The 22,500-nt window shown below is 50.7% G+C and overlaps 1 protein-coding gene across 1 annotated transcript; it reads right to left on the bottom strand.

Annotated features, from left to right (window-relative positions):
* Positions 1-2,623: 2,623 nt before the first annotated feature.
* LOC135291228 (heat shock factor protein 5-like) lies at positions 2,624-22,154 on the bottom strand. Its single transcript, XM_064405258.1, has 7 exons — positions 22,052-22,154; positions 21,645-21,968; positions 12,812-12,978; positions 11,694-11,814; positions 10,535-11,053; positions 10,032-10,178; positions 2,624-2,780 (listed from the first exon to the last, which is right to left on the bottom strand). Exons 1-5 carry the CDS (start codon positions 22,152-22,154, stop codon positions 11,001-11,003), a joined length of 768 nt encoding a protein of 255 aa, XP_064261328.1. The 3' UTR covers positions 2,624-2,780; positions 10,032-10,178; positions 10,535-11,000.
* Between the last annotated feature and the right edge of the window lie 346 nt (positions 22,155-22,500).

Below are 22,500 nucleotides of genomic sequence, written 5' to 3'. Positions count from 1 at the left end.
GTGAAGAGAAGTTGTCAGGTCCAGTCCATGGCCATGTGCTCTGTGTCTTCTTTTAGAGTTTCATATAAGGCTTGGCTTTTATCTGCTGCTTCACTTGAGTGCAATTCTAGTTTTTTGTTTGACTCCTGTACCTGTTGTTCCTGTTCATTCAAAAGTGATTGTGCCTGATGCCTCCAATGTAATGCATTATTTAATTGTCCTACACTGTCAACCCTCTCACAGGGTGATGAATTTTTACTGAAGCCTATTTAATTGCTCTTGCAGGCTCTGGGCTTTTCAGCTTCTTTTTTTTTCATCTTACTGGAATTCCATTTGAATGTTGCAACATGTAGGTGCAGTGAGTGGTATTCCATCTGCGCTACATGAAGCCTTCCTGTAAATTCAAATATTGCCTTCTACAAGGATGCTTTGTTTTTCATACTGGACAGTCTTTCACACAATCCACATTCCAGACAAGGACTCTTTCTCCAGATCAGTGGTGCACTTGCTGTGGGCTAGTGGAACTGACTAGTGGAACATTTTTACTTTCAGCTTGCCCATAATTTCTGAAAAGGAGTTTCTGGCTGCACCTATTTTTAAATGTCCACAAAGCCAGGACTTTGGTTTTTAACAACATTCTGCTCTTCAGTCATGGAACTGATTATTGCAGCACGGAAATTAACTAGGAAATCAGCTGAGTGCTTCAAAGCTGTCAGCTCCTTCATTTCCACAAACTGGCAGATGATGCCTGTGTTTGGATTCTCCTACACACATTCAAAATCCAGTGCCTCCTTTTAAGCCCTTTTGTCCAGGTGAAATGGAAGCAAGAAGACTGGGCTAAAGCTTTAAGCCATTTAGTTGCCAAAACTGCAATCACAGCTCCTTGGAACACATAAACCAGGCCTTTGGTTCTTCTTTTCCTCAGCCTTGTTTTGTCATGTTTGTTTTCCTCATCAGCAGGGACAGCATTAATTAGGCTCCTGCTTTTCTGTTCCATTGGTTTGTGGATGTTGACCTGGTCATGGAGAGAGCCTCTTTGGGAAGACATAAGCACACAGTAGAGAGGACACAGCCATACCATGCTCCTTCTTGCCCACGCCTACTCGTGGCATTCTCAAAATCCTTTTTTAAATTGCCTGCTAATGTCCTGGAGGTTGCCTCAAGTTCATAAGTAAGAAGAATTAGAAGCTTATGGAAGTTTTCTATCCATGGAGAAAAATAAAAAATGCCACTATTAAGCAAAGCTGCAAATAAGGAAGAATAAAATAAAGAGCAACTGCCCGGCCACTGTTGCATACCAAATATGTGAGATTTTGTTTGCACAGCAAGACCCAGCTACTGAGGATTTGGAAGTCAGCAGATCTGTTTGGGCAGCTCACTGTTACTCTGGAGCCCAGCAATCACATGCCCTGACTATTATGGATATCCTTTAGAAAGAAAACATGCCCAAAAAAGGAATTTTCTTCGAGAGGCCACTCTGAATTCGGCAGGAATAACGATGGTTTGTTTTGTTCTGAGCCAGTTAGCTGGTGGGAAGAGAAATCCTCATGAAAGCATGGTAGTTATAAATTGGACAATTAGAACTGATCCTAGGAAGCTGGGTTTTGAAGCATTCAGCAGTTTACTCTCCATTCACCAGCTCCTGAGGCATGGACAGTGCAAAATGAGAGACAGGAGAATTGGGACAAAGAGGTTGGAGATTTTGGCGTTGTTACACCAAGCAGAAAATACTGGAGAGGTTTTAGCCTTAAACCCTGGTGCTGAGAGCAAAACCTCTTACTTAATAACCCCATTATTCTCTGTTGCTTTTGGGGATTAAACCTCTGTTGCAGCCAAGGATTTTAGAGACATTTAACCCTGACTTCAATCTCCCCTGGTGCATGTGGGGAAAGGGGCTGCTAAAAAACATGCTCTGCCTGCTAGCCTGCTGTCATCACTGCACAGGTGCTGGTATGGGAGAAGATGCCTTTGAGTTTGATCTCATCAGCCAGATTTCCAGCTGAAAAAAGGCAGCTTAAACATCCCTGATAGCTGCTGAAATTCAAGATGCAGGTTTTTTTAAGGTGTAAGAAAATTGTATAAGTCTTTTGTTAGAAAATAATTAATCTCTCTCTGACTTGAAATACGTATCTCCTGTGGGATACAAGCAGAGCTCTAAAGAGCATGAGTTTTTCCAATACATGATCTGCTTTCTTGCCTTCCTTGTCCAGGGTCCCATGCAACTGATTTTACTTTGGATTTAACCAGGTGCTTTTTCATCCCTTTCCCTGGTCTGGTAGTTATGCTTTGAGCATCTCTGGGGAATAAGAGCTCCAATTTGTTCTCCAAAATGTTTCACCTGGTTCTACAGGTGAGCCTGCTTTGGGGTGATGCCTGAACTCCTCCCACCAAGACCATCCAGGTCCATCAGGAGCTTGGTGCACCAAAAGCCAGTCTCCAGCAGTGCCTGAATCAAGTCCCTGAGGACCAGCTCCACTGATTCCAAAGGGCTGGGATGAGGGGCTCAAAGCCCACTCACAAGGCCTGGGGCCACAGGAGAATCCCTCTGAGCAAATCTGCTTGGAGCTGCCAGGACTGAGCCTTGCAGATGACACAGGCACTGAGAGCACCTGGAATACAGCCCAGGGAAACACTGCAAGAAGGACTGTTATGAATAAAAAGTTATCTATTCTTTTTAAGGCTGCAGAGTAAAACAAGTTAGTCCAGTGCTGTTAAGTTAGCTTCATTGTTAAGAGTTCTTCTTCAATTACCTGTTAATGGTTGGTGATTAACCACTGTCCCCCTGATGCTTGCCAGGGACCCTGCAGGTACCAGGAGAATGGGAGTGGCATCAGAGCTAGTATGCAGATGAGAAATGCATTGCACCAAATTTTGCAGTTTTCCAGGAAAACCCCTAAAAATTACGAGCCAACATAGAACTGAGTGACCTAAGTGATGTCTAAGGATGGGAGCGTAGTCCAGTGTGTTATGAATAGAAAGTTGTAATTTTTTTTTAAGTTTCAGAGTTAAAAAAACCAAGCCAGACCGAGTCGGACTCCTTTAGTTTCGCTGCAGAAGAAAAGCCCTTAATCACCAGTGAATGGCGGGTGATTAACTGATTGTTTCCCTGATGCTAGCTGTATGCCAAGGAGATACCAAGGGAAACCCTCCAGGGTAAAGAGATGGGCAGTGACACCAGAAACAACATGCAAATAAGAAACGCAGTGCACCCTGGATTGTTACAGTTTTACAGTTTTTATAAGAAAAACCCCTAAAATCACGAGCCATAAGTGACTTAAAGTGACGTCTAAGGATGGGAGCATTGTCCCGTACCTGCTTAAACCTTTTTATTTCTCACTCTAACCTGAAAAGAAACTGATTAAAGAGACCCCCCGGGTTTCTAAACCAACAAACTAAGGACTCAACGACCCTCCCGTGAGGACAGAGTCCCCAGTTCTGTCTGCAGACCAGCGGACAAAACTGCATCATCCTCCTGCTTTGTGCCACGCCTGGGAGCAGCGGCGGCGAGGGCGCAACCCGTCGATTTCTTCCCACCTGAGCTGATTCTTCTTAATAAAGGCATTAAAAAGGAGAAAGATCTCCTGCCCATTTATTTCAGCTTGGGGACTCGTCCGGGATAGCCACGCCTGAAGAGGACACCAGGACTGGGACGGCCGCCCACCCTGGACCTGCAGGACAGCTGGCTATCAGGACCAGAGAAGATCGGCTTGGGACAGTGACACGGAGCAGCGTTGGATAGGTGAGAATATCCGGCGGCGGGAGATGGAGGCGAGCGAGTGTGTGTGCGTGAGACGAGGGCCGGCAGCTCGGCCCCTCTAAGCGAGTGAGGACCCCTCAGTACCGCGGTTCCGCACCCCCGCGAGGGGGCCGGCTGGGAACAGGGGGAAGCGAGTGGAACTGGTGATTGAGGTGCCTCCAAAGGGGTAAACAGGACCCCCCTCCGGGCGTGCGGAGGAAATAGCTGTGTGAGTGGCACGCACCCCAAAGGCTCTGATACAGATCCTAAGGATCTTCCTTCCTAGAAGGAAGTTAGGATTTAGGATATCAGGCAGTTTGGCCCAGACAAAGGGCGCCTCAGAAGCCAGGGTTTCGAGGTTTGACTGTTTGAGCCTTGGCAAGGGAAGGCCAAGGTCTCTCTAAGTCCTGACGAAGGAGGTCAGGCGAACCTCAGAGGTCAAGACCTCGAGGATGTTTTTTTGTATTTTGGTTGTTTGTTGAGTCTTGGCAAGAAAGCCAAGGTCTTAACAAAGTCCTGACGAAAAGGGTCAGTGAAATTGGAGTTTTGGCAGGAGGTCGAGACTTCTTAAATAAGATATATTTCCTTTAGAGAAAAAGACATCTTGTGATTTGGCAGAAAATAATGGGAGGGTGCGGTAGTAAGAAAAGTGGCCAAAGATTAAAGAATATACCTCCCCACAGTCCCCTAGGTGAACTATTAGAGAAATGGGACTTTATAGAAAGTACAGAAGGATTAGATAAAGTTAAGATGATTCATTACTGTTCAGAAGTGTGGCCAGAATTAGAAGTGCAAGGAGGATGGCCATGGTGTGGGACGAAAGACAAGTGGATGTGTCAACAGCTGAGTAACTATCTGACGGCTAGAGAAAATACTGATGCTGAGGAATTATTATATGTAGCTTGTTGGTTGAATGCTATACAGAAAGAAGGAGTGCAAATTTGTAAAGTGCAGAGCAAGAAAGAAGGGAATGAAAGAGGAGATGCTAGAATTAAGGAAATTGGTAAAAGGTGGGACCCCCTAGACTACTTGCCTCCTGATGCCCCTCTACCTTATAACCCTCTCCTTCGAGCACCTCAAATAGCAGATCCAGTTCTTCTCCCAGCTGCCATGGGGGCCATTCCCTCACCACCCCCTTCGACTCCTTCAGCTGCTTCTGCACCACCACTAATACCTACTCCACCTGCTGCATGCTCCACCCCTTCTCCAGCTCCACCTAACATGCACCCAAGCTCTTCTCCCCCTCCTACGGCAGTCCCTCCACCTCCTCCTAACTGTGACATAAATACCTCCTTATCTAATAACCCCTTATCACCAGGTATAGCCGTTGACTTACAGCAGGTCCAAGTTAATGCTAATACCCCTCAAGTGAACAATCTTGTGTCTGAAGATGGGCCATACTGTAGTACCCGATCCAGGACCTCCAAGGCAGAGAGACTTTTTCCCCTTAGAGAAGTTCCTATGGGAGGAGTAGCAGGAGGTGTTAGTTTTGTAAATGCTCCTCTAACTGCTTCTGAGGTGAGAGGATTCAAGAAGGAGTTAGGGAATTTAGTTGAAGACCCCGTGGGCATTGCTAACCAAGTGGATCAGTTTTTAGGTCCAAATTTCTACACTTGGGGAGAGATGAATTCCATTCTAAATATATTATTTTCCCCAGAAGAGTCCCGAATGATTAGGGCCGCAAGCATAAGAGTTTGGGAAAAAGATAACCGTCCAGGGCCCCAAGTGCCATCAGGAGAAGAAAAATTGCCACTAGTGGATCCCAATTGGAATCCTAACCAGGAGGAAGGGAGGAAGGCCATGATGGAGTACAGGTCTTTGATAATTCGGGGGATCAGAGAATCAATTCCCAAAGGAACTAATACAAAACTGGCATTTGAAGGTATACAGGAGAAAGATGAAACTCCTACCGCTTGGCTTAATCGCCTGAGGCGGAACTTTCAATTGTATTCTAGAACAGACCTGGACACTAGCGAAGGTGAAATGCTACTAAAAGTCCATTTTGTTACTAAATCTTGGCCTGATATACGAAGAAAATTGGAAAAGATTGAGGATTGGCAAGAAAAAGATATTAATGAGTTATTGAGGGAAGCATTGAAAGTGTATTTAAGGAGGGAAGAAGAAAAAGCAATAGCCAAAGCTAAGATCATGGTTGCTATAGCCAGAGAAAGTGTGGGAGCAAACAACCCTTTCCTGCAGTCCAAGGCTACAAAAGAGTGGGGGGGTCCACCACCAGGAGCAGGCAAGGATACGGCAGTACTGTCAGGGACAGGAGGCATGGAGAGGCCTCGAGTCCCTTTGAGTGAAAGCTGCTGTTATTACTGTGGAGCAACTGGACCCCCCCCCCCAAGACTGTTTAGCCTAAAGTTGTGAAACCTTTGCTAGCTTATCAAGATAGCAAAGGAAGCAGCTTTAAGACCAGAGGATCTGGTAAAAGGTTTTTTTTAAGCAGAAACCACACCCGAGTAGGGAAAAAGAAAAAAAGAACTCATATTTTGTGAAATTTAAAGTTACATCAAGGGATATGGGGGAGTGGTTAATATCTGACAGACGAGTGTTGCTAAACAAAGCACTTGCAGGGATAGTGCTAACAGAACTACAGAAACTAACCCACTGGGGAGTCCAAGGACTATGTGATTATTTCCTAAGAAATAACCTGTACATAAGCGGATATGATCTAACAAAAACAATTATAAAAGAGTGTTTAACTTGCCAAAAAGGTGAACCAGAATGAAATAGTGAATACCTTAGACTCAGACTGAGGTCCAAATTTGTGGCCCAAACATTGCAAATTATAATTGAAGCTTCAGGAATAAAGTGGAGATTGCATACTCTGTGGCACCCCCAGAGTTCTGGGAGGGTGGAACAAATAAACAAAATTCTCAAAAATGAATTGGCTAAAGTGTTTACCCCTAGCGCTCTTGCGCATCAGGACAAGACCCCGGTCTGATATAAGGATTTCACCTTATAAAATGATTTTCGGATTGCCATTCTTGTTAACACCCTATAGCACAGGAGACTACCTGGAAGGAGAAATTTGAAGGCCCCTTTCAGGTACTCCTCATCGCTAATTCGGCCGTGCGAACCAGAGAAAAAGGTTGGACTCACATTACGAGAATTAAAGGACCAGTCCCACCCCCGAGCATTGGACAAAATTCTTCAGTGTCTGGTATTGGACCAGATTCCACACCACTCTCACCCCCGAGCATTGGACAAGATTCGTCAGTGTCTCCCTCTGGTATTGGACCAGATTCTACACCACCCTCACACTCTAACTCAGGACAAGATTCAACTGCATCAGGAGTTAATTCAGCTGAGTATACTATTATAAAAGGACCAAATGACTTAAAATTGACATTCAAAAAGACTGATAAACTGCGTAAGAAAAAAGTTTAGAATCATAACATGTCTTGAAGTGTTTTAAGAAATTTGTAAAAGTTAAAAATTGTTAATAAGTAATTCTGGTTAAGTCGTCCTAACTTAGTACCAAAGACCCCAGGTTAATCTTCTCCAGAGTGCTCCCCTAGGAGGGACCAAATTAGCAGGGACAGATCAAGAGAGGTTTAACCAGAGGAGCAAGAGACTCTAAAGAACTTGGAGACTTCTTCTCAGCAAAATCCTCAAGAGGCAAGGCCGGGTGGGCAGGCTGTGCAAGATGACCCATACCGGACTCTTGGGAAGGGTAGTAGTGCTGGCTCTGATTGCTGGTGGTGCTCTGGAGAGCCCAGGAGAGCTGTGCAATGAGTACTGCCAACCTTTCTATGAGAAAGAAGTAAGCTCCTTGCTGAGAGTCCACAACAATTGTGTTAACCTCTCCCAATTGATCTTTTATCAAGAGAATAAGAAAATATATTGGATGACCCGGAACACCGCCACCTTTAGGCAGCCACTCCTGGGAGAGCACCCTGTAGGAGAAACCTGGTGGTGCTTTGAACGTGATGCTACTGAAGCAAACCTGGTAAATCTAGTAAAAGGAAAAAGTATTTCTAAATATTGGGAGGGCACGACAAAAATTAATATCTTTCAGGAAACCCCTAAACACCTGTTTTGGGTCAATGGTACCACAACATCCACTGAATTGCCAAGAAGCTGGTCTAGTGGTGGCATCATTAGAATTATAAAACAAACTGTCTTTATAATACACAAAGAATCTGGATCAAGTTTAAGAGTTCCTATATATGAGGATTTGAGAAAAACAAAACTGAAGGAACAATATATGTTAAACAAAATTTTGAAACTACAATCAGAATTAGAAGTAATATCTAATCAGACCGCATTGGCTCTTAATCATATTAATGACCAACTCAACCAAACCAAAACAGTAGTTTATCAAATCAAATTAATTGTGGCAGTCATTAGAAATACTTTAAACGAAATAAAAGAACTAGCATATTTACAAAATCAAAAGACTCCTACACTTGATTCCAGTTGGTGGGATAATCTATGGATTTTCAAAAAAAGTTGGAAAACTATAACCTTCACTGTGGGTACACTTGTTAGTCTGTTCTTATTTCCATGTTTAACAAAAATAGTGACATCTGCTGTACAGAATAACCTAAGAATCTCTAAAGAAATTAACCTGAAAAAACCAAAAAAGGTAATGAAGCTTAGTAAATATGATCACCCAAGTGCTGAGGAAATGTATGATCAATACAAAAAATATAGGAAATTCTATGTTAATGAACCAAAAATTATAAGTTGATGCAAGCTTAAGCTTGATCAAAGAAAAATAGGGGGGAACTGTTATGAATAGAAAGTTGTATTTTTTTTTTAAGTTTCAGAGTTAAAAAAACCAAGCCAGACCGAGTCGGACTCCTTTAGTTTCGCTGCAGAAGAAAAGCCCTTAATCACCAGTGAATGGCGGGTGATTAACTGATTGTTTCCCTGATGCTAGCTGTATGCCAAGGAGATACCAAGGGAAACCCTCCAGGGTAAAGAGATGGGCAGTGACACCAGAAACAACATGCAAATAAGAAACGCAGTGCACCCTGGATTGTTACAGTTTTACAGTTTTTATAAGAAAAACCTCTAAAATCATGAGCCAACAAGTGACTTAAAGTGACGTCTAAGGATGGGAGCATTGTCCCGTACCTGCTTAAACCTTTTTATTTCTCACTCTAACCTGAAAAGAAACTGATTAAAGAGACCCCCCGGGTTTCTAAACCAACAAACTAAGGACTCAACGACTCTCCCGTGAGGACAGAGTCCCCAGTTCTGTCTGCAGACCAGCGGACAAAACTGCATCATCCTCCTGCTTCGTGCCACGCCTGGGAGCAGCGGCGGCGAGGGCGCAACCCGTCGATTTCTTCCCACCTGAGCTGATTCTTCTTAATAAAGGCATTAAAAAGGAGAAAGATCTCCTGCCCATTTATTTCACAGTGCCTGCTTGGATCCTTTTTCACACCCTAACCTAAAAAGATGTTGACTAGAGAGACGACCCAGGGTGTTGGACCGAAAAGGTGGAATCTCCTAATCTCTCGTGAGGGCGGAATCCCCAGCTCTGCCTGCAGACCAGCGGACAAAGCTGCATCATCCTCCTCCTCCATGCCACGCCTGGGAGCAGTGGCGGCGTGGGCACAACCTGTTGATTTCTCCCCACCTGAGCTGATTCTTTTTAATAAGGGCATTAAAAAGGAGAAAGATCTCCTGCCCATTTATTTCAAGGACAACTTCTGCCTCTCCACAGCTGCCATCAGCATGATATCAGCACTGTTGCCCTCTACCTGAGCAGAAAAATAATGAAGAACTTTCCTGAACAAAGGATCCCTTGCAAAGGTGTGCAAGACCATTCTGATTACTCATTTGGTCTCCAGGCCTCTAACTATTCTGGGAGCTGTCTGTGCCAGGGCTGCAGGAAGGACACTGACCTCCTGCCACAGTTACAGGAACTGCTGAGTGACTGCTGAAGTAGAATTCCCCCAACATCTTCAGCAAACTCCTGTAAATTCTTGACCATGGTTCTATCTGGGTCAATCCCTATTCAATGTCATGACCAACCATCTGAGTCCACCAATAATCCCGGCCCCCTACAGCATTCAGCAGAGCAATAGGGTGAAGCTGGCCTGATGTTCTTTGTTCACAACTGGGCCAGACTCTCTGGTCAGAATTCTGAGTTGGTATTTCTTACCCAGCAGGGCCTGAGCTGGACAAGAGAGCAAACCAGAAAAGTCAGATACAGACAGAGAAAGACCTAAAATTGCCATTTTAAATAAGCTCTCATTCAATAAGAAAAAGGATTACATGCCCACAGCTCCACAATTCTGCGTGAGGGAAGAAGGAAAAAAACGTGTTCAAAGGCTGGAGGGATTATGCTCACCCAGCTCATCATCAGGCTCAGAGCTCCATCTCGTGGGTGCTGGCCACCAGCAGCAGCCACTGGCCAAGGGGGCTCTTGCTGCTGGCCTTCAGCTTCTCCCTGCTGGCTCCCGGCAGTGTCCAGCTCTCCTCAAGGTCTTCATTGCAGCTGTGGCAAAAGTGGAGGCTCTGGAATTGGTTCCAAGGCCTGGCAGAGCTGCAGTCCCAGAGCCCTCTGTGCTCCCTGCTGGTCCCTCCATCCCCTCAGCCCCGCCATGCTCTCGCCAAACCCCCAGCCCCCTTCAGCTTCTCCAGCCCCTCACAGTCCTCTCACCTCCCTCAGTCCCTTCTGACCCATCCCGTCCCCTTAGACCCGCCACCCCCTCAGCCTGTGCCACTTGCCTGTCACCTCAGTGCCACCATGGCCCTGGGCTGCCCCACAGCCCTCAGCCCCAGCAGCAGCTCAGGGTCACCGTCCCTTCAGCGCCACCGCCCCCTCAGCCCCCTCAGCCCCCTCAGTCTCACCGTCCTTCAGCAGCTCCTCAGGGGACAGTGCCTGGGGCCACCGGCAGCTCCCACCGCTCCAGGGACACCCGGGGCTGGAACTGCTGCTGTGCCCGGCCCGGCCGCCAGCTCGGACCCAGCCCAGGGAGAGGGGACACAGGGGGCACAGGGGGAAAAGCAAGAGGTGAGCGAGGAAGCCGAGGGGGGAAAGAGGTAAAAATGCAGCCCAGGCCTACACAAACAGGAATCTATGTATCTAAATATCCATATTCATCCTACTAGATAACTATGAACATCTATAAATGTAACTGCACATATATAAATATATCATGTCTATAACTATATATACACATTTAACTGTACAGATTTAAAAGTATAATTATAGAGACAGGAATAACTGTATGGGTATATAAACAGAACTACAGACATCTCTAAACATATCAATAAACAGAGGGATTCCACCTGCCTGATGGTCACAGGCTCTCCCTCATATCTTCTCAAGCAGGGCAGCCCTCCTGGCAATATAGATCAGGTGGAAGTCTGGGAAGCAAAGGGAACACTGGGTCAATATTGGCCTCTGTGCATCTTTCTCTTTTGAAGTAATTGTCAACCTACCGAAGACTGCAAAAGATGGCCTGAAAAGCAGACTCTCATTTGGCAATTTGAAGCCTGCTCTTTAAAGAGCAGGGATCCTTCCAAGCATTCAAAACTATGTGAAGTATTGAAGTACTTCAGTAAAGCCTCAGCTCTCGCAGTGAAAAGGGCACCCATGAGAGCTTGAAACACAGACAGCCCCAGCTGCCACAAAGAAGCCCAGCCTTGTTCTTTCTCTGTGCTGACAGAGAGACCTCAGTCCCCACTGAAATGGCTGAAGCTGAAGGCTGCTGGGAGCTGAGTTATGAACCAAACTGGGACACCCAGCTTGGTGACACAACTCCCACAAGGTCAGCTTTATTCCCTGCTCTCTTGCCACAGCAGAGGACTCAGTGTCAGAGCCTCTGGAGAAGTGTGGAGGGCAGGGATCGGGGAGGTTGTGCCCGTGCAGGATTTGAACTAAAGGCACCAGGAAGCACCAGCCCTGCAGACAGGAGCTCAACTCTGCTCATCTCCCTTGCTGCCAGAGGCAGGCTCGGAGCAGCCATCTCACACCTCTCTAAACCAAGGGTGGCTCTGTCCTTACCAAAGTCCTCAGGCTCCTGGGAATTGTTCCTGCAGCTCTCTGTGGCAGGCAAAGCTCCTTCTGCTTCAGCTCTGTCCACAGGCTGCCCTCCTGAAGACTCAGGGGCAACATTAATATTCCCCTTGAAAGAGAAACCGAAAGAAAGAAACCCTTCTCACCAGTTACACCAAACACCTGGTCCAACAACTCCATGGCTCACACTCTTAATCCCTTGTTCCTAACAAGAACTCTGGGCCCCAAAGCCCTTCAAGAGTCAAAACAATTTCACTTCTCAAACACAGTCCAAAAGTTGTCAAAGCTGACAGTGTTGAACGTGGGGGTGACACTGAACACATGGAATGGCTGCTAAGGAAGGAGTCCTGGCACAGGGATGTGCTCCTCCCTCCACAGCCCTGAGCACAGCAGTCTCAGCCAGGCTGCAGCTTGGCAGGGACTGTGTGGGAACACACATCTCTTCCCACAGAGCTGCCCAAGAGCAAGGTGACTGAGCTCTGCAACATGGACAGCAAGACTGGCCAGTTTGCCCAGCTGAGGATTTCCCAGATGGAGACTGGGCTGCAGGCACCAGGTTACCCAGAGGACAAGAAAGCTGCAGCTCCAGCCCAGCCCCACACACGGCTCTGGGAGCACTCACACACCTGGCAGGGCTCACACAGCAGCAGCAGCTGCAGTCCAGCCCTGCTTTGCCTTGGCCTTCCCACCCAAAAGAGGCACAGCCCACATCTACTGCTGGAACAGGCACCTCTCGCATGTCCCTCCCTGCACGGGACACTTGGCCTTCAGTGGCAATTCTCCAAACACTCTTCTCTTCCTTCCCAGCAAACAAAGCCTCTTAGAACCTACAAAACTTCCACTTCCTCACCACAAATGCCCCTGCATGAGGGATTCTTCCCAGGAAAACAGGCACCCAAACCTAGCCAACACAGGTTCACACCTTTTCATCCTTACTCAGGGGGGAGATGTTTCATTCCCTCTTCTTTAGGAAGTCTTGTTTCACCAAGCAAATCTTTCCCTGTCCATTCACAGCTGAACTCAAGAAGCCTTTGCTTCTCAGCCATGCAACAACATTCACAAGCTCTCAGCTCCCAGCCCCTTTCTTCCCTGTCCAATGCAGTTACCTGAGCAGAGGGAGAAAACATCTCCTCCAGCGTCTCAAGCACCATATCCAGATCTGGTGGTGGCAATTCCTCTTCCCCAGGAGTATTCCACAGCCAGCTGGGGGCTGTCCATGGTGCAAAACCAGCACTGCCAGCTGGAGCGCTGGGGCCTGAAGTGCCTGGGGTGGCTGCAAGAATCCAAACACATTGGTCAGGCTCCACAATGTGGCTTTGGGACACAGAGCTCTAGTGCTGCCTTGGATCAAACATCACAGGAAGCACAGAGCAACCTCAGTTCCAGAAATGTATTCAGAGTTCCCAGGGGATTGGAAGAGTGAGTTCTTCCTCTTAAATACTTATCCTAATTGACATGTACATAGAATAAATCATGGATTGTTAAAGGAATATAGACACACACACACATTTTATAATCACAGCCTTTTGCATCTTCTCAGCAGCTTTGGGATTTGGCTACATTTGGTTTCTCATCACAAAAGACCACAGAAAGTGGATTCACCCAGGAAGAGCCCAGATCTTCAGACACGCATGCTGAAATTAAACTGTGAGTTTTTTCTGAAACCAGCCTTGTGGGTGAGGCTGTATTCTGCAGCTCCAACTCTTCTGGGGCAGGCAGAGCTCATTTCAATGGTATGGCTTGATTTGCAGGGCAGACAGTCTTAAACCTCTGCAATATCCTCTCACCATCCTAGTCTGGCTTCATTCAAAGAAAGTGCACCTAACACTGACCACCTAACACTCAGGAAATACTTTTCTCTTCTCCCTTGTACCACTACAGAGAGGCTGTCTGGAAAATGCCCAAAACATCTTCCAAATCTGCAGCAAGGATAGGAAAAGCAGGTAGAAAAATCTTTCTGTTTTCAAGAAAGATTTCAAATTCCCTCTTCCTAGGCGACTTGACACTTTCTACCCGATTCTCGCTTGAGATCTACCCATGATAGAGCACTGCAGGAAAACTCTTTAAAGGGTCACTAACCAGGACCTGCTTGGAAAGCAAGGGTAGAAACTCTTTCCCTACCTGATGGGCTGCAGGCTGGCAAACACTGCTCTGAAGATGTGCAGCTGCTTCCCTCTGGAGAGGCCATGGAAGGGCTGTGATCTACAGGAACCAGAGGAACGATGAGCTCAGGGCGGCATTTAAGCTTCATGGGAACCAGTGGAATGATGAGCTCACGGCTGAGATGAAATTTGCCTGTGCCTAGTTCCTCCAATGAAATCCCTAAAAGTCCAGATGCAAAGATCTTCTTGGGAGATGTTAGGAAAACCCCAGTCTCCTGAGCACCTGCACTTTGCCTGGAAGGGCCTGCAGGCAGCTCTAAACCCTCAGGTGAGGCAGCAGCGAGATCCTGGTATGAGAGCACTGTGTAAAAGTGAGGGAAGAAGAAAGGAAGCAAAGAGAAGGCCGGGTTGTCGCTACAGGACACAAGACAACACGACGCAGACATGCTGCTGCTCTCAGGCAGGGAAAAAAGAGTGTTTATTTTCTGACTCCTACATTTATAGATTTCCAAAGGTGACAGAGGATTGGAAGGTGAAAGTGCCACCTCTCCAGGGACACTGGACAAACCAACAGTCCATCAAATTTCTCCTCCTCCATAAAAGAATGCAAACAATAAGTTGTTTACAGAAAAGTGTGTGAGAAAGTTTCATACAAGAATGCAAACATCAGAAGGCTTTAGAAAGTCTTAAAAAATCAGGGCGACATCTCACCCTTCTCAGTTTTAAAAAGAAAAGGAAAAAATGAACAACGTGAAAAGAAAGAAACCCATGAACAAAATTCAGCGTCCATCCATGGAGGAATCATCGGAGTGATCACTCGCGTCATCTGCATCCGAATCATCACTCCATGATTCACCCACTTGACGCCTTTCAGGTTGGTCACGGCTTCTGTTTTGCCTGTCAGCCGGATTCTGTCTCTGCAGTTGCAGGTCAGGGCGAACACACTTTGAAGGTACCCAGCGCACCCCGGTATCTGTGGATACACAAGCATACCCACGCCCCGAAGCGATAAGATCATAGGGACCTTCCCACTCTTTGGTGACTAAATTCCGCACCCGAACCTTCGCTCGAGGCTGATGTGCTTCGTCCGCAGCCTGCAACGAGAGATGGTGATTCAAAACAACAGGGTTATTTGAGTTCTGCGGCACCGTAAGATGATTGATGGTGTACAATGCCTTTGCCAACCGACTGTGCGGGGTTTCACCCTGCATTCCCCGTTTTTGTTTTTGAAGAACCCGCTTCAGAGTGCCATGAGCACGTTCTACAATAGCTTGGCCAGTCGGAGAATGAGGGATACCAAACTTGTGTGACACACCCCACAGCTGCAGGAACTGCCGCACCTTTTGCGATGCGTAAGCAGGACCATTGTCGGTCTTCACTGCAGAAGGTATGCCCAGAATGGCAAAGGCCTGCTCCAGTGGGCAAGGACATCACGGGCCTTTTCTCCGGTGTGAGCAGAAGCCCACATTGCAGAGGAGAATGTGTCCACCGTGACATGCACATACTTGAGCCGGCCAAACTCGGCAATCTGGGTGACATCGGTCTGCCAAAGCTCCAAGGCCCTAAGGCCCCTGGGGTTTACCCCTGCCGGTAAAGGCGGAGCCAGTGCATGGCAGTCATCACATGACTCAACAATGTCACGAGCCTCTGTTGGCGTCAGCTGAAACTGCTTCTGCAGAGTATGTGCGTTCTGGTGGAAAAACCCATGAGATGCCTCGGCCTGCGTGAGTGTATCAGGCTGAGGGGCTACCCACGCTGGGTTAGCTAACTTGTCAGCCCTCGCGTTACCTTCCACTATAAAGCCTGGCAAATTGGTGTGACTCCTTACATGCAGAACGTAGAAAGGATGAACCCGAGCCTGAATGGCACACCACAAGGTCTTCAGCAAATGAAACAAGGCAGGGTTACTGACCTCTTTCAAGACCGAGTGACCCAACCGCTGTGCAGTGTCGGCCACATAGGCAGAATCCGTGACCAAGTTGAAAGGTTCCTGGGAAAATTTCTCAAATGCCATGACAGCAGCCTTTAATTCAACCAACTGGGCTGACCCATCCTCATGACCTTCCAGAACCTGCCACTCAGATCCGTCCCTCCAGGTGACAATGGCCTTTCCTGTCCTCCCTGAACCGTCAGTAAAGACGGTGGGTCCTTGCACAGGTTCCTGACTATTTTTGGGCCGCAAAGAGATTTGTGTGGACTTCGCCATATGCAACAGCCTATGGCTGGGCAGATGATAAGTAATCTGCCCTGAAAAGTTTTCCAGAGCACTCTGCAGGGACACACTGTTTGCAAAGCTCCAGTCAAAATCCTCCCGCTGTACTGGGAGTATGATCTTTGCGGGATCCGCACCCATCAATTGCAAGCACCGTTGCCGGCATTTGATTATCAAACGAGCAAAAAGCTCAGACAATGGGGTTGCCGTCTTTTGCGGCTGAAGGGCCGGAAAACCCATTCCAAAACGTGCAAGGAATCGGACCATTTGTCACTCCATTGGCCAATGATGCCTGTGGGATGCGAATCTGGAACGGTGATGAACACAGTGACATCAATGGAGGGATCAATGCGGTAAACTTGGCAAGCCAAAATGGCCTGCTGAACCACCTCCAGCACCTGACGTGCCTCAGGGGTCAATGAGCGAGGCGACTTTAGATCAGAGTCTCCTTTTAGTAAATCATACAATGGAGACAGTTGTGCATCGGTTAGCCCCAGGTATGGACGTAACCAAGTGATGACACCTACCAACTTTTGGGCATCATTCAGTGTCTTCACAGGATGCACGAATTGCACCTCCTGGTGACAGATTGTCTGTTCCAGAATTTTGACCCCCAAATACTTCCAAGGCGGTTGTTGCTGGACCTTTTCTGGAGCCACCTGCAGTCCATGTGCATTTAAAGCATCGAGCAACTGAGGCTGAATTCTCAGCAGCTCAGAATTCTCAACAGCTCATCCTGGGTGGGCACAGCCACCAAAATGTCTTCCATATAATGATACAGACGTGCACCAGGATACTGCTCACAAACTCCAGACAAGGCACAGGCCACATACCACTGGCATATGGCCGGAGAATTGCGCATGCCCTGAGGAAGGGTCCTCCATTGATATCTCTGTGCGGGCTCAGCGTTGTTAATTGCTGGCACTGAGAAGGCAAATTTCGGCCTGTCATTGGGATGCAAAGGAATCATGAAGAAACAATCCTTCAGATCCACAATGAGGACCGGCCAATCGGCAGGGAGCATGGCAGGCGATGGCATGCCCGCCTGCAATGTTCCCATGCCTTCCATCATGGCATTGACCCTTCGGAGGTCTTGCAACAACCTCCATTTCCCAGATTTCTTCTTGATGCAAAAGACAGGAGTGTTCCAGGGACTGGTAGAAGGCTCCAAATGACCCTGGTCCAACTGCTCCTGCACCAGATTCCGAAGGGCGACCAATTTATCTCGAAGGAGGGGTTCTCACTCGAGAACAACTGGTTCTCCCAAACAGGTTTGTCCACCAACCACCGTATAGGAGGCGTAGGACAGTCCGCGCCCTTCATCGCAGTGGCCCCCATCAAAAACCCGTCCCGATGCGCACCCCCCACGCTGACAGAACATCCCTCCCCCAGAGGTTAACAGGAGTAGAAGTAACATGCGGCCTGATCCAGGCCGTCTGTCCCTCTGGGTTCGTGACCAGCACGGACTGCTGGCTCACGTAACACTGCGCCGTTCCCCCCAGCCCCCTGACAGGCGTCTCCACAGGATCCAGGGGCCAGTCCAGAGGCCAGGCAGCAAGAGAGAGAATCGTGATGTCAGCGCCACTGTCAAGAAGCCCGCGAAGGCGAGTCTCCGACGGCGTCACACCAGGAATGGACAGGGCACACATCATCTCAGGACGTTCCTTGGTCAGGACAGCAGTCCAGTGCACTTGAGGCGGCCCAGTGGATCCAAAACCGCCAGCTCCACGTGACTGGTCCGCTGCCCTGCGAACAGAGGACTTAAAGGGCACAAGTTGAGCAAGTCGTGTCCCTTTCGGGATCGTGACCGGGGGGGTGGGTGTGGAAACCATGGCACAAATCTGCCCTGTAAAGTCTGCATCAATGAGCCCCAGATGCACAACGATGCCCTGAAGGGTGGCACTAGACCTCCCCATCAGGAGAGCACTCATGCCCCCACCCAAGGGACCAAAGGCATCTAGGGGAACCTTGTGTACTTCACAAGATTCTAACACAACTGTTGCTGCTGTGCAGACGTCTACACCCGCTGAGCCGCGGGTGCTGGCTGCAAGCCGGCTGAGCAAACCTCCATCGGCTCCGGGGTCTGGAGAGAAGCTTGTGTCTGAGCGCGTCTCCCCTTTGCGCTTCGCTTCCCATTTCCCGAGCCTGGCAGTGCCTGGCCATTGGCATGAACTGTTGCCTTGCAGACATTTGTCATATGGTTCGGTCTTCCACACCGACCACACAGAAACATAGGAATCTTTTCCTTCTGTTCTTTCTTCTCCCGCTTCTTGCCGCCCTGAGCATTCCCCTGCTGCTTCTGCCAGCCCCGTGGCGCTGCCCAGGCTGGCTGCGCAGCAGTAGCCCAGGCAGCCAACTTCTGAACAGGGGGACCTATGACCGAACAGGCCTCTGTCATTTTCGAGACAGTAGCCCCACCAGGAAGAGCGTCTATGACTCTCTTACAGTCTGCCGTACAGTTGCTCCTCGCTAGGTCCGCAATCACAGCCTCTCTTGTCAGCGGATTTGTCAGCTGCCTCTCCACTGAGGCAGTCAGCCTCCCCACGAATGTCATGAAAGGCTCATCAGCCTTCTGGACAATGGTTGCAAATGGTTGCCATGGAGCAGCCATTTCTACGGTCTGAATCACTGCTGACATGCCTAGTGCTTGACACTGCTCAAGCACGGAGGGAGAGAAACCAGCCTGTCCCTGAGGCTCAGTGTAATTGCCTGTACCCATCAGCATGTCAACGTCAGCCACTCTCCTGGGATCCTGCGGCCCCAGTGTAGCATTATGCTGTGCTGTAGTGGCTGCCAAGCGAGCCCACTTGGTCTCAAAGACGCCAAATTGCACGGGATCAAAAAGAGCACGCGCAACGTCACGGACATCGGCAGGTGTGCGCACCTCAGGAGAAATCATGCGAAGCATGTGCATGACTTCAGAAGAGCCCAGACCATGTCGAGCAACCGTCTCACGGAGTTTTGTCTTTGTCTTGAAGGGCAGAGGCTCATAAGTGTTATGAGCAAGACCCCTGATCACAGGAAAAGCCTGGGGGCCTTCTGGCAAGGCCGCAGTACCTGCCGTGTCCCGTTCCGTGGGCCCCATGGGAACAAGAGCAGCTGCCTGACTGCGAGGCGGTGTGACAGCACTCGACCCCGCATCCCCCGCAGCACCAGCAGAGCCAGAGGAGCCCCCTCCGTGATCCTGCAGACGCTGCGAGGAGACAGGCTCACGCATCTCATCAGCCGTAGCTCCGACTTCCCCCCAGAATCGTCTGGGATCCTTCGGGCGCACGGTCACCTGGCACGGGGGAAGAGTCCACACATCCGGCAGGGAGGATCTGCGACCCCGGGAGAACACCGGTTTCCCGCTGGCCGCGTCAGCAGTCGCGCTAAAGGTGAACACCCCAGCGCCCTGGCGCGCCGCAGCCCCCGCGGAGGGCGGGGACTGCGGGGCCGAACCAGCTGCTCCCCCGGCAGCGCCATCCGCCTCGGCACCGGCAGAGGGCGCCGCAGTGGACGCAGGCGCCGGCACAGACCGCAAACCCGACGCGGAGCCACCCGTCTCCCGCGCAGGGGAGGGACGGGACACAGGGAGAGATGCGGCTCGCGGAGCCACGTCAGCGCGGGGCGGCACAAGGGAGGTTGGCACAGCCCCTAGCAGCACCCGCCCCATCTCACGGGAGGCCGCAGCCAACTCCGCCTCCGCTGAACAAAGGGAGGCAGGCATGCCGCCCACCATGATGGGACGAGATCGAGCACCGACCAACGCCCCGCCTCCGGCAGCCTCCACCGCCTGCGCATGCCTGGCGGGCTGCTCAGGCTCAGAAACAGGAGAAACTGTCCCCCCGCGAGACCGGCCCGAATATGAAGCGGGTGAACCCGCTTCCGCCGGCCCCAGGGAATATGTTGTGGAGTTACCACAATGCGAACAGAGCATTGTCACTGAATCAGACCCGAACAAAACCGGGCACTGATCCAGGGGCCCCTCATCGCCCCCGAGCGCCGGGAAGGCACAGGGGGACGACGGCTGCCCCTCCACACCGCGGTTCGGGGCAGGGCGAGTCAGCCGAGCTGCCTTCCCGGGACCCCCAGAAACCCGCGGGACTCCGCCCCCCCGGCTGATCACCCTGGAACAGAGGGTTGAGAGTCCAATCCCCTTCCGAGGACCAACCACCACCCTCGGAGGCGGAATCATCCCCCAGCTCCCCCCACCGGGAAGCGGAGGAAGCCTCTGCGTCGCTCAAAAACTCAGATTCCCTTTCATCCCCATCCGAGATGGACAGGTCCTTCCGGGAACCTTCAGAGCTGCAAGGTTCAGACCCCCATACAGCCCGAGCAACTTCCCGCAATGTGTGCCACATCAATTTCACGCTGGCAGGACCACCAGCAATCGTCTCCTTCACGAGGTGGTCATTCACGCAAGACCACGCTACCTCAGAGAACGCCTCCACAGGGTCGGAAAAGAATCCCCGCTGTGTAGCCCAGCAATGGAGTGTTTCGAAATCACTCCAGGGCACGGAGATCTTACTGTTCTCCAGGAACCGTCTCCACGAACCCAACATACCAAACGCACTCATGATACCCACAGGAGTGCCGCTATCACAGGACAGCAGACCAAGCTCCCAGCAGGGAAAGGGGCAAACGGCACAATCTCACCCGACAGCCCGAACTCTCTGCCTCCAGCCTAGGCTGCAGTACACTTCGGCGGTCACCAGATGTCGCTACAGGACACAAGACAACACGACGCAGACATGCTGCTGCTCTCAGGCAGGGAAAAAAGAGCGTTTATTTTCTGACTCCTACATTTATAGATTTCCAAAGATGACAGAGGATTGGAAGGTGAAAGTGCCACCTCTCCAGAGACACTGGACAAACCAACAGTCCATCAAATTTCTCCTCCTCCATAAAAGAATGCAAACAATAAGTTGTTTACAGAAAAGTGTGTGAGAAAGTTTCATACAAGAATGCAAACATCAGAAGGCTTTAGAAAGTCTTAAAAATCAGGGCGACACCGGGTCACTATTGGTCTTTGGGTGTGTTTCCTTTGGCAGCAACTGTACTTCTATCAGGAAAGACAAAAGCTCCCATCCTCCCAAGCCACGTGAGAAAGAAGAAAAAAGAACCGAACATGTTCTGGACCTATTCAACTAGCAATTCCTTGTCTAATTAGCTCTCTGCCCTATTCGTTCAGCTGTCTGGGAAAATTGTCCTGCTGCCCTTCCCTGGCATGAGGCAACTGCCAGAAACCCAGCTGCCAGGTTATTTCCCGGCTGCCCCAGAGGATAGCAGGATCCATCCAGCTGGGCCTGACCAGGACCAAGCCCTGGGCTCACACGCACTCACTGAGAGCTCTCCAAGCATCCCAGGACCAGGCAAGGAGCAGCGCCAGCCACGGCGCACGGCTGGGCCAGCTGCAGCCGAGCGGGCCGGGCTGTGGTGAGCGCAGCCGCGGCGGGACCGTCCCGCAGCCCCGGCAGCCCGGCAGAGCCGGCACAGCGCCCGGGCCCTGCCGGCACAGCTGCCTTGCCCAAGGACAGCCCCTGTGCCAGGCGGGGCAGCTGCGCTGAGCAGCCCCAGCACGGGCAGGGCCCACGGCCACAGCCCACGCCAGCCTCCGCGCCCACAGCTCCCACTCTTTCTCACCGGCTCTGGGCGGCTGCCCGGCAGGGAAGGACGCCAGCGGCCGCTCCGTGCGGAGCTGCTGGAAGCGGCTGGGCTGGCGGCTGCGCACCTCCAGCCCCGCTGCCAGCCGCTGCCTGTTGGCCCTGGTCAGGCGCTTCATATGGAGCAGGAGGTCAGGGCGGTCGCGGCGAAAGTTGGGGTTCCTGAAGTGGAGCCAGCCCCCGGCATCACCCAGCTCAGCTGACCCAATCCAGCCTGGCACTTTGTGGAAGCCGTAGAGGTTGAGCTGCTGCACAAAGCTACTGAATGCGTGGCTTGGAAGGAGTCTGGCGTCGGTTCCACCCCCTCACCGCCCCCATAGGCATCACCCAGGCTGAGCAGCTCCCGCTCGAAGAGCGAGCGGTCGACGAGCAGCCCCTGGGCACGGCTGTCCCAGCGCACGGAGCGGACGCGGGGGCTGTTCACCAGGCGCCACAGCTTGGCGGGGAAGGCGCTGGCGCTGAGCCCGGCGGGCAGCGGCAGCTCCGCCATGGCTCCGATCGCCGCCTGTGGCCGCAACGCCCGCGGCGCAACGGCCGCGGCTGCGCCGGCGGCGCGCGGCCGGAGGGGGGCGCTGCGCTCGCGCCCAGCGCGGCCCCGGCGCGGGCCGGACTTGGCGGGGACGAGCGCGGCAGAGCCGGGGCCGCGGGCACAGCGCGGGCGGGGCGGCTCCCGGCGCTGGCCGGGCTCCGCACGGCACGGCCAGCTGCAAACCCCCTCTGCCTCTGGCTGCGATCGTCCTCCTGCCTTTGCTTTGCAGCACAATCCCGAAGCATCAAGGCAAGCACAGGAACTTGCAGAAAGGTTCAAATTGAGGAATCCCATCAGAAAGTCTTGC

This window comes from Passer domesticus, chromosome Z (genome assembly GCF_036417665.1).
Source record: "Passer domesticus isolate bPasDom1 chromosome Z, bPasDom1.hap1, whole genome shotgun sequence".
Lineage (NCBI taxonomy): Eukaryota > Metazoa > Chordata > Aves > Passeriformes > Passeridae > Passer > Passer domesticus.
The sequence above is the reverse complement of the archived record's forward strand: the minus strand, read 5'-3'. Positions and strand labels throughout refer to the sequence as shown.

Bases quoted from the DNA above. Each gene is read 5' to 3' on its own strand.
- LOC135291228 (XM_064405258.1), bottom strand. From the start codon at position 22,154: ATGGCGGAGCTGCCGCTGCCCGCCGGGCTCAGCGCCAGCGCCTTCCCC. The intron at 21,969-22,051 runs GCCGTGCCCAGG...GGGGGCGGTGAG, and splicing joins CCGCTCCGTGCGCTGGGACA to GGGGTGGAACCGACGCCAGA. The intron at 11,054-11,693 runs GTAAGGACAGAG...TTTGCTTCCCAG, and splicing joins CCAGGAGCCTGAGGACTTTG to ACTTCCACCTGATCTATATT.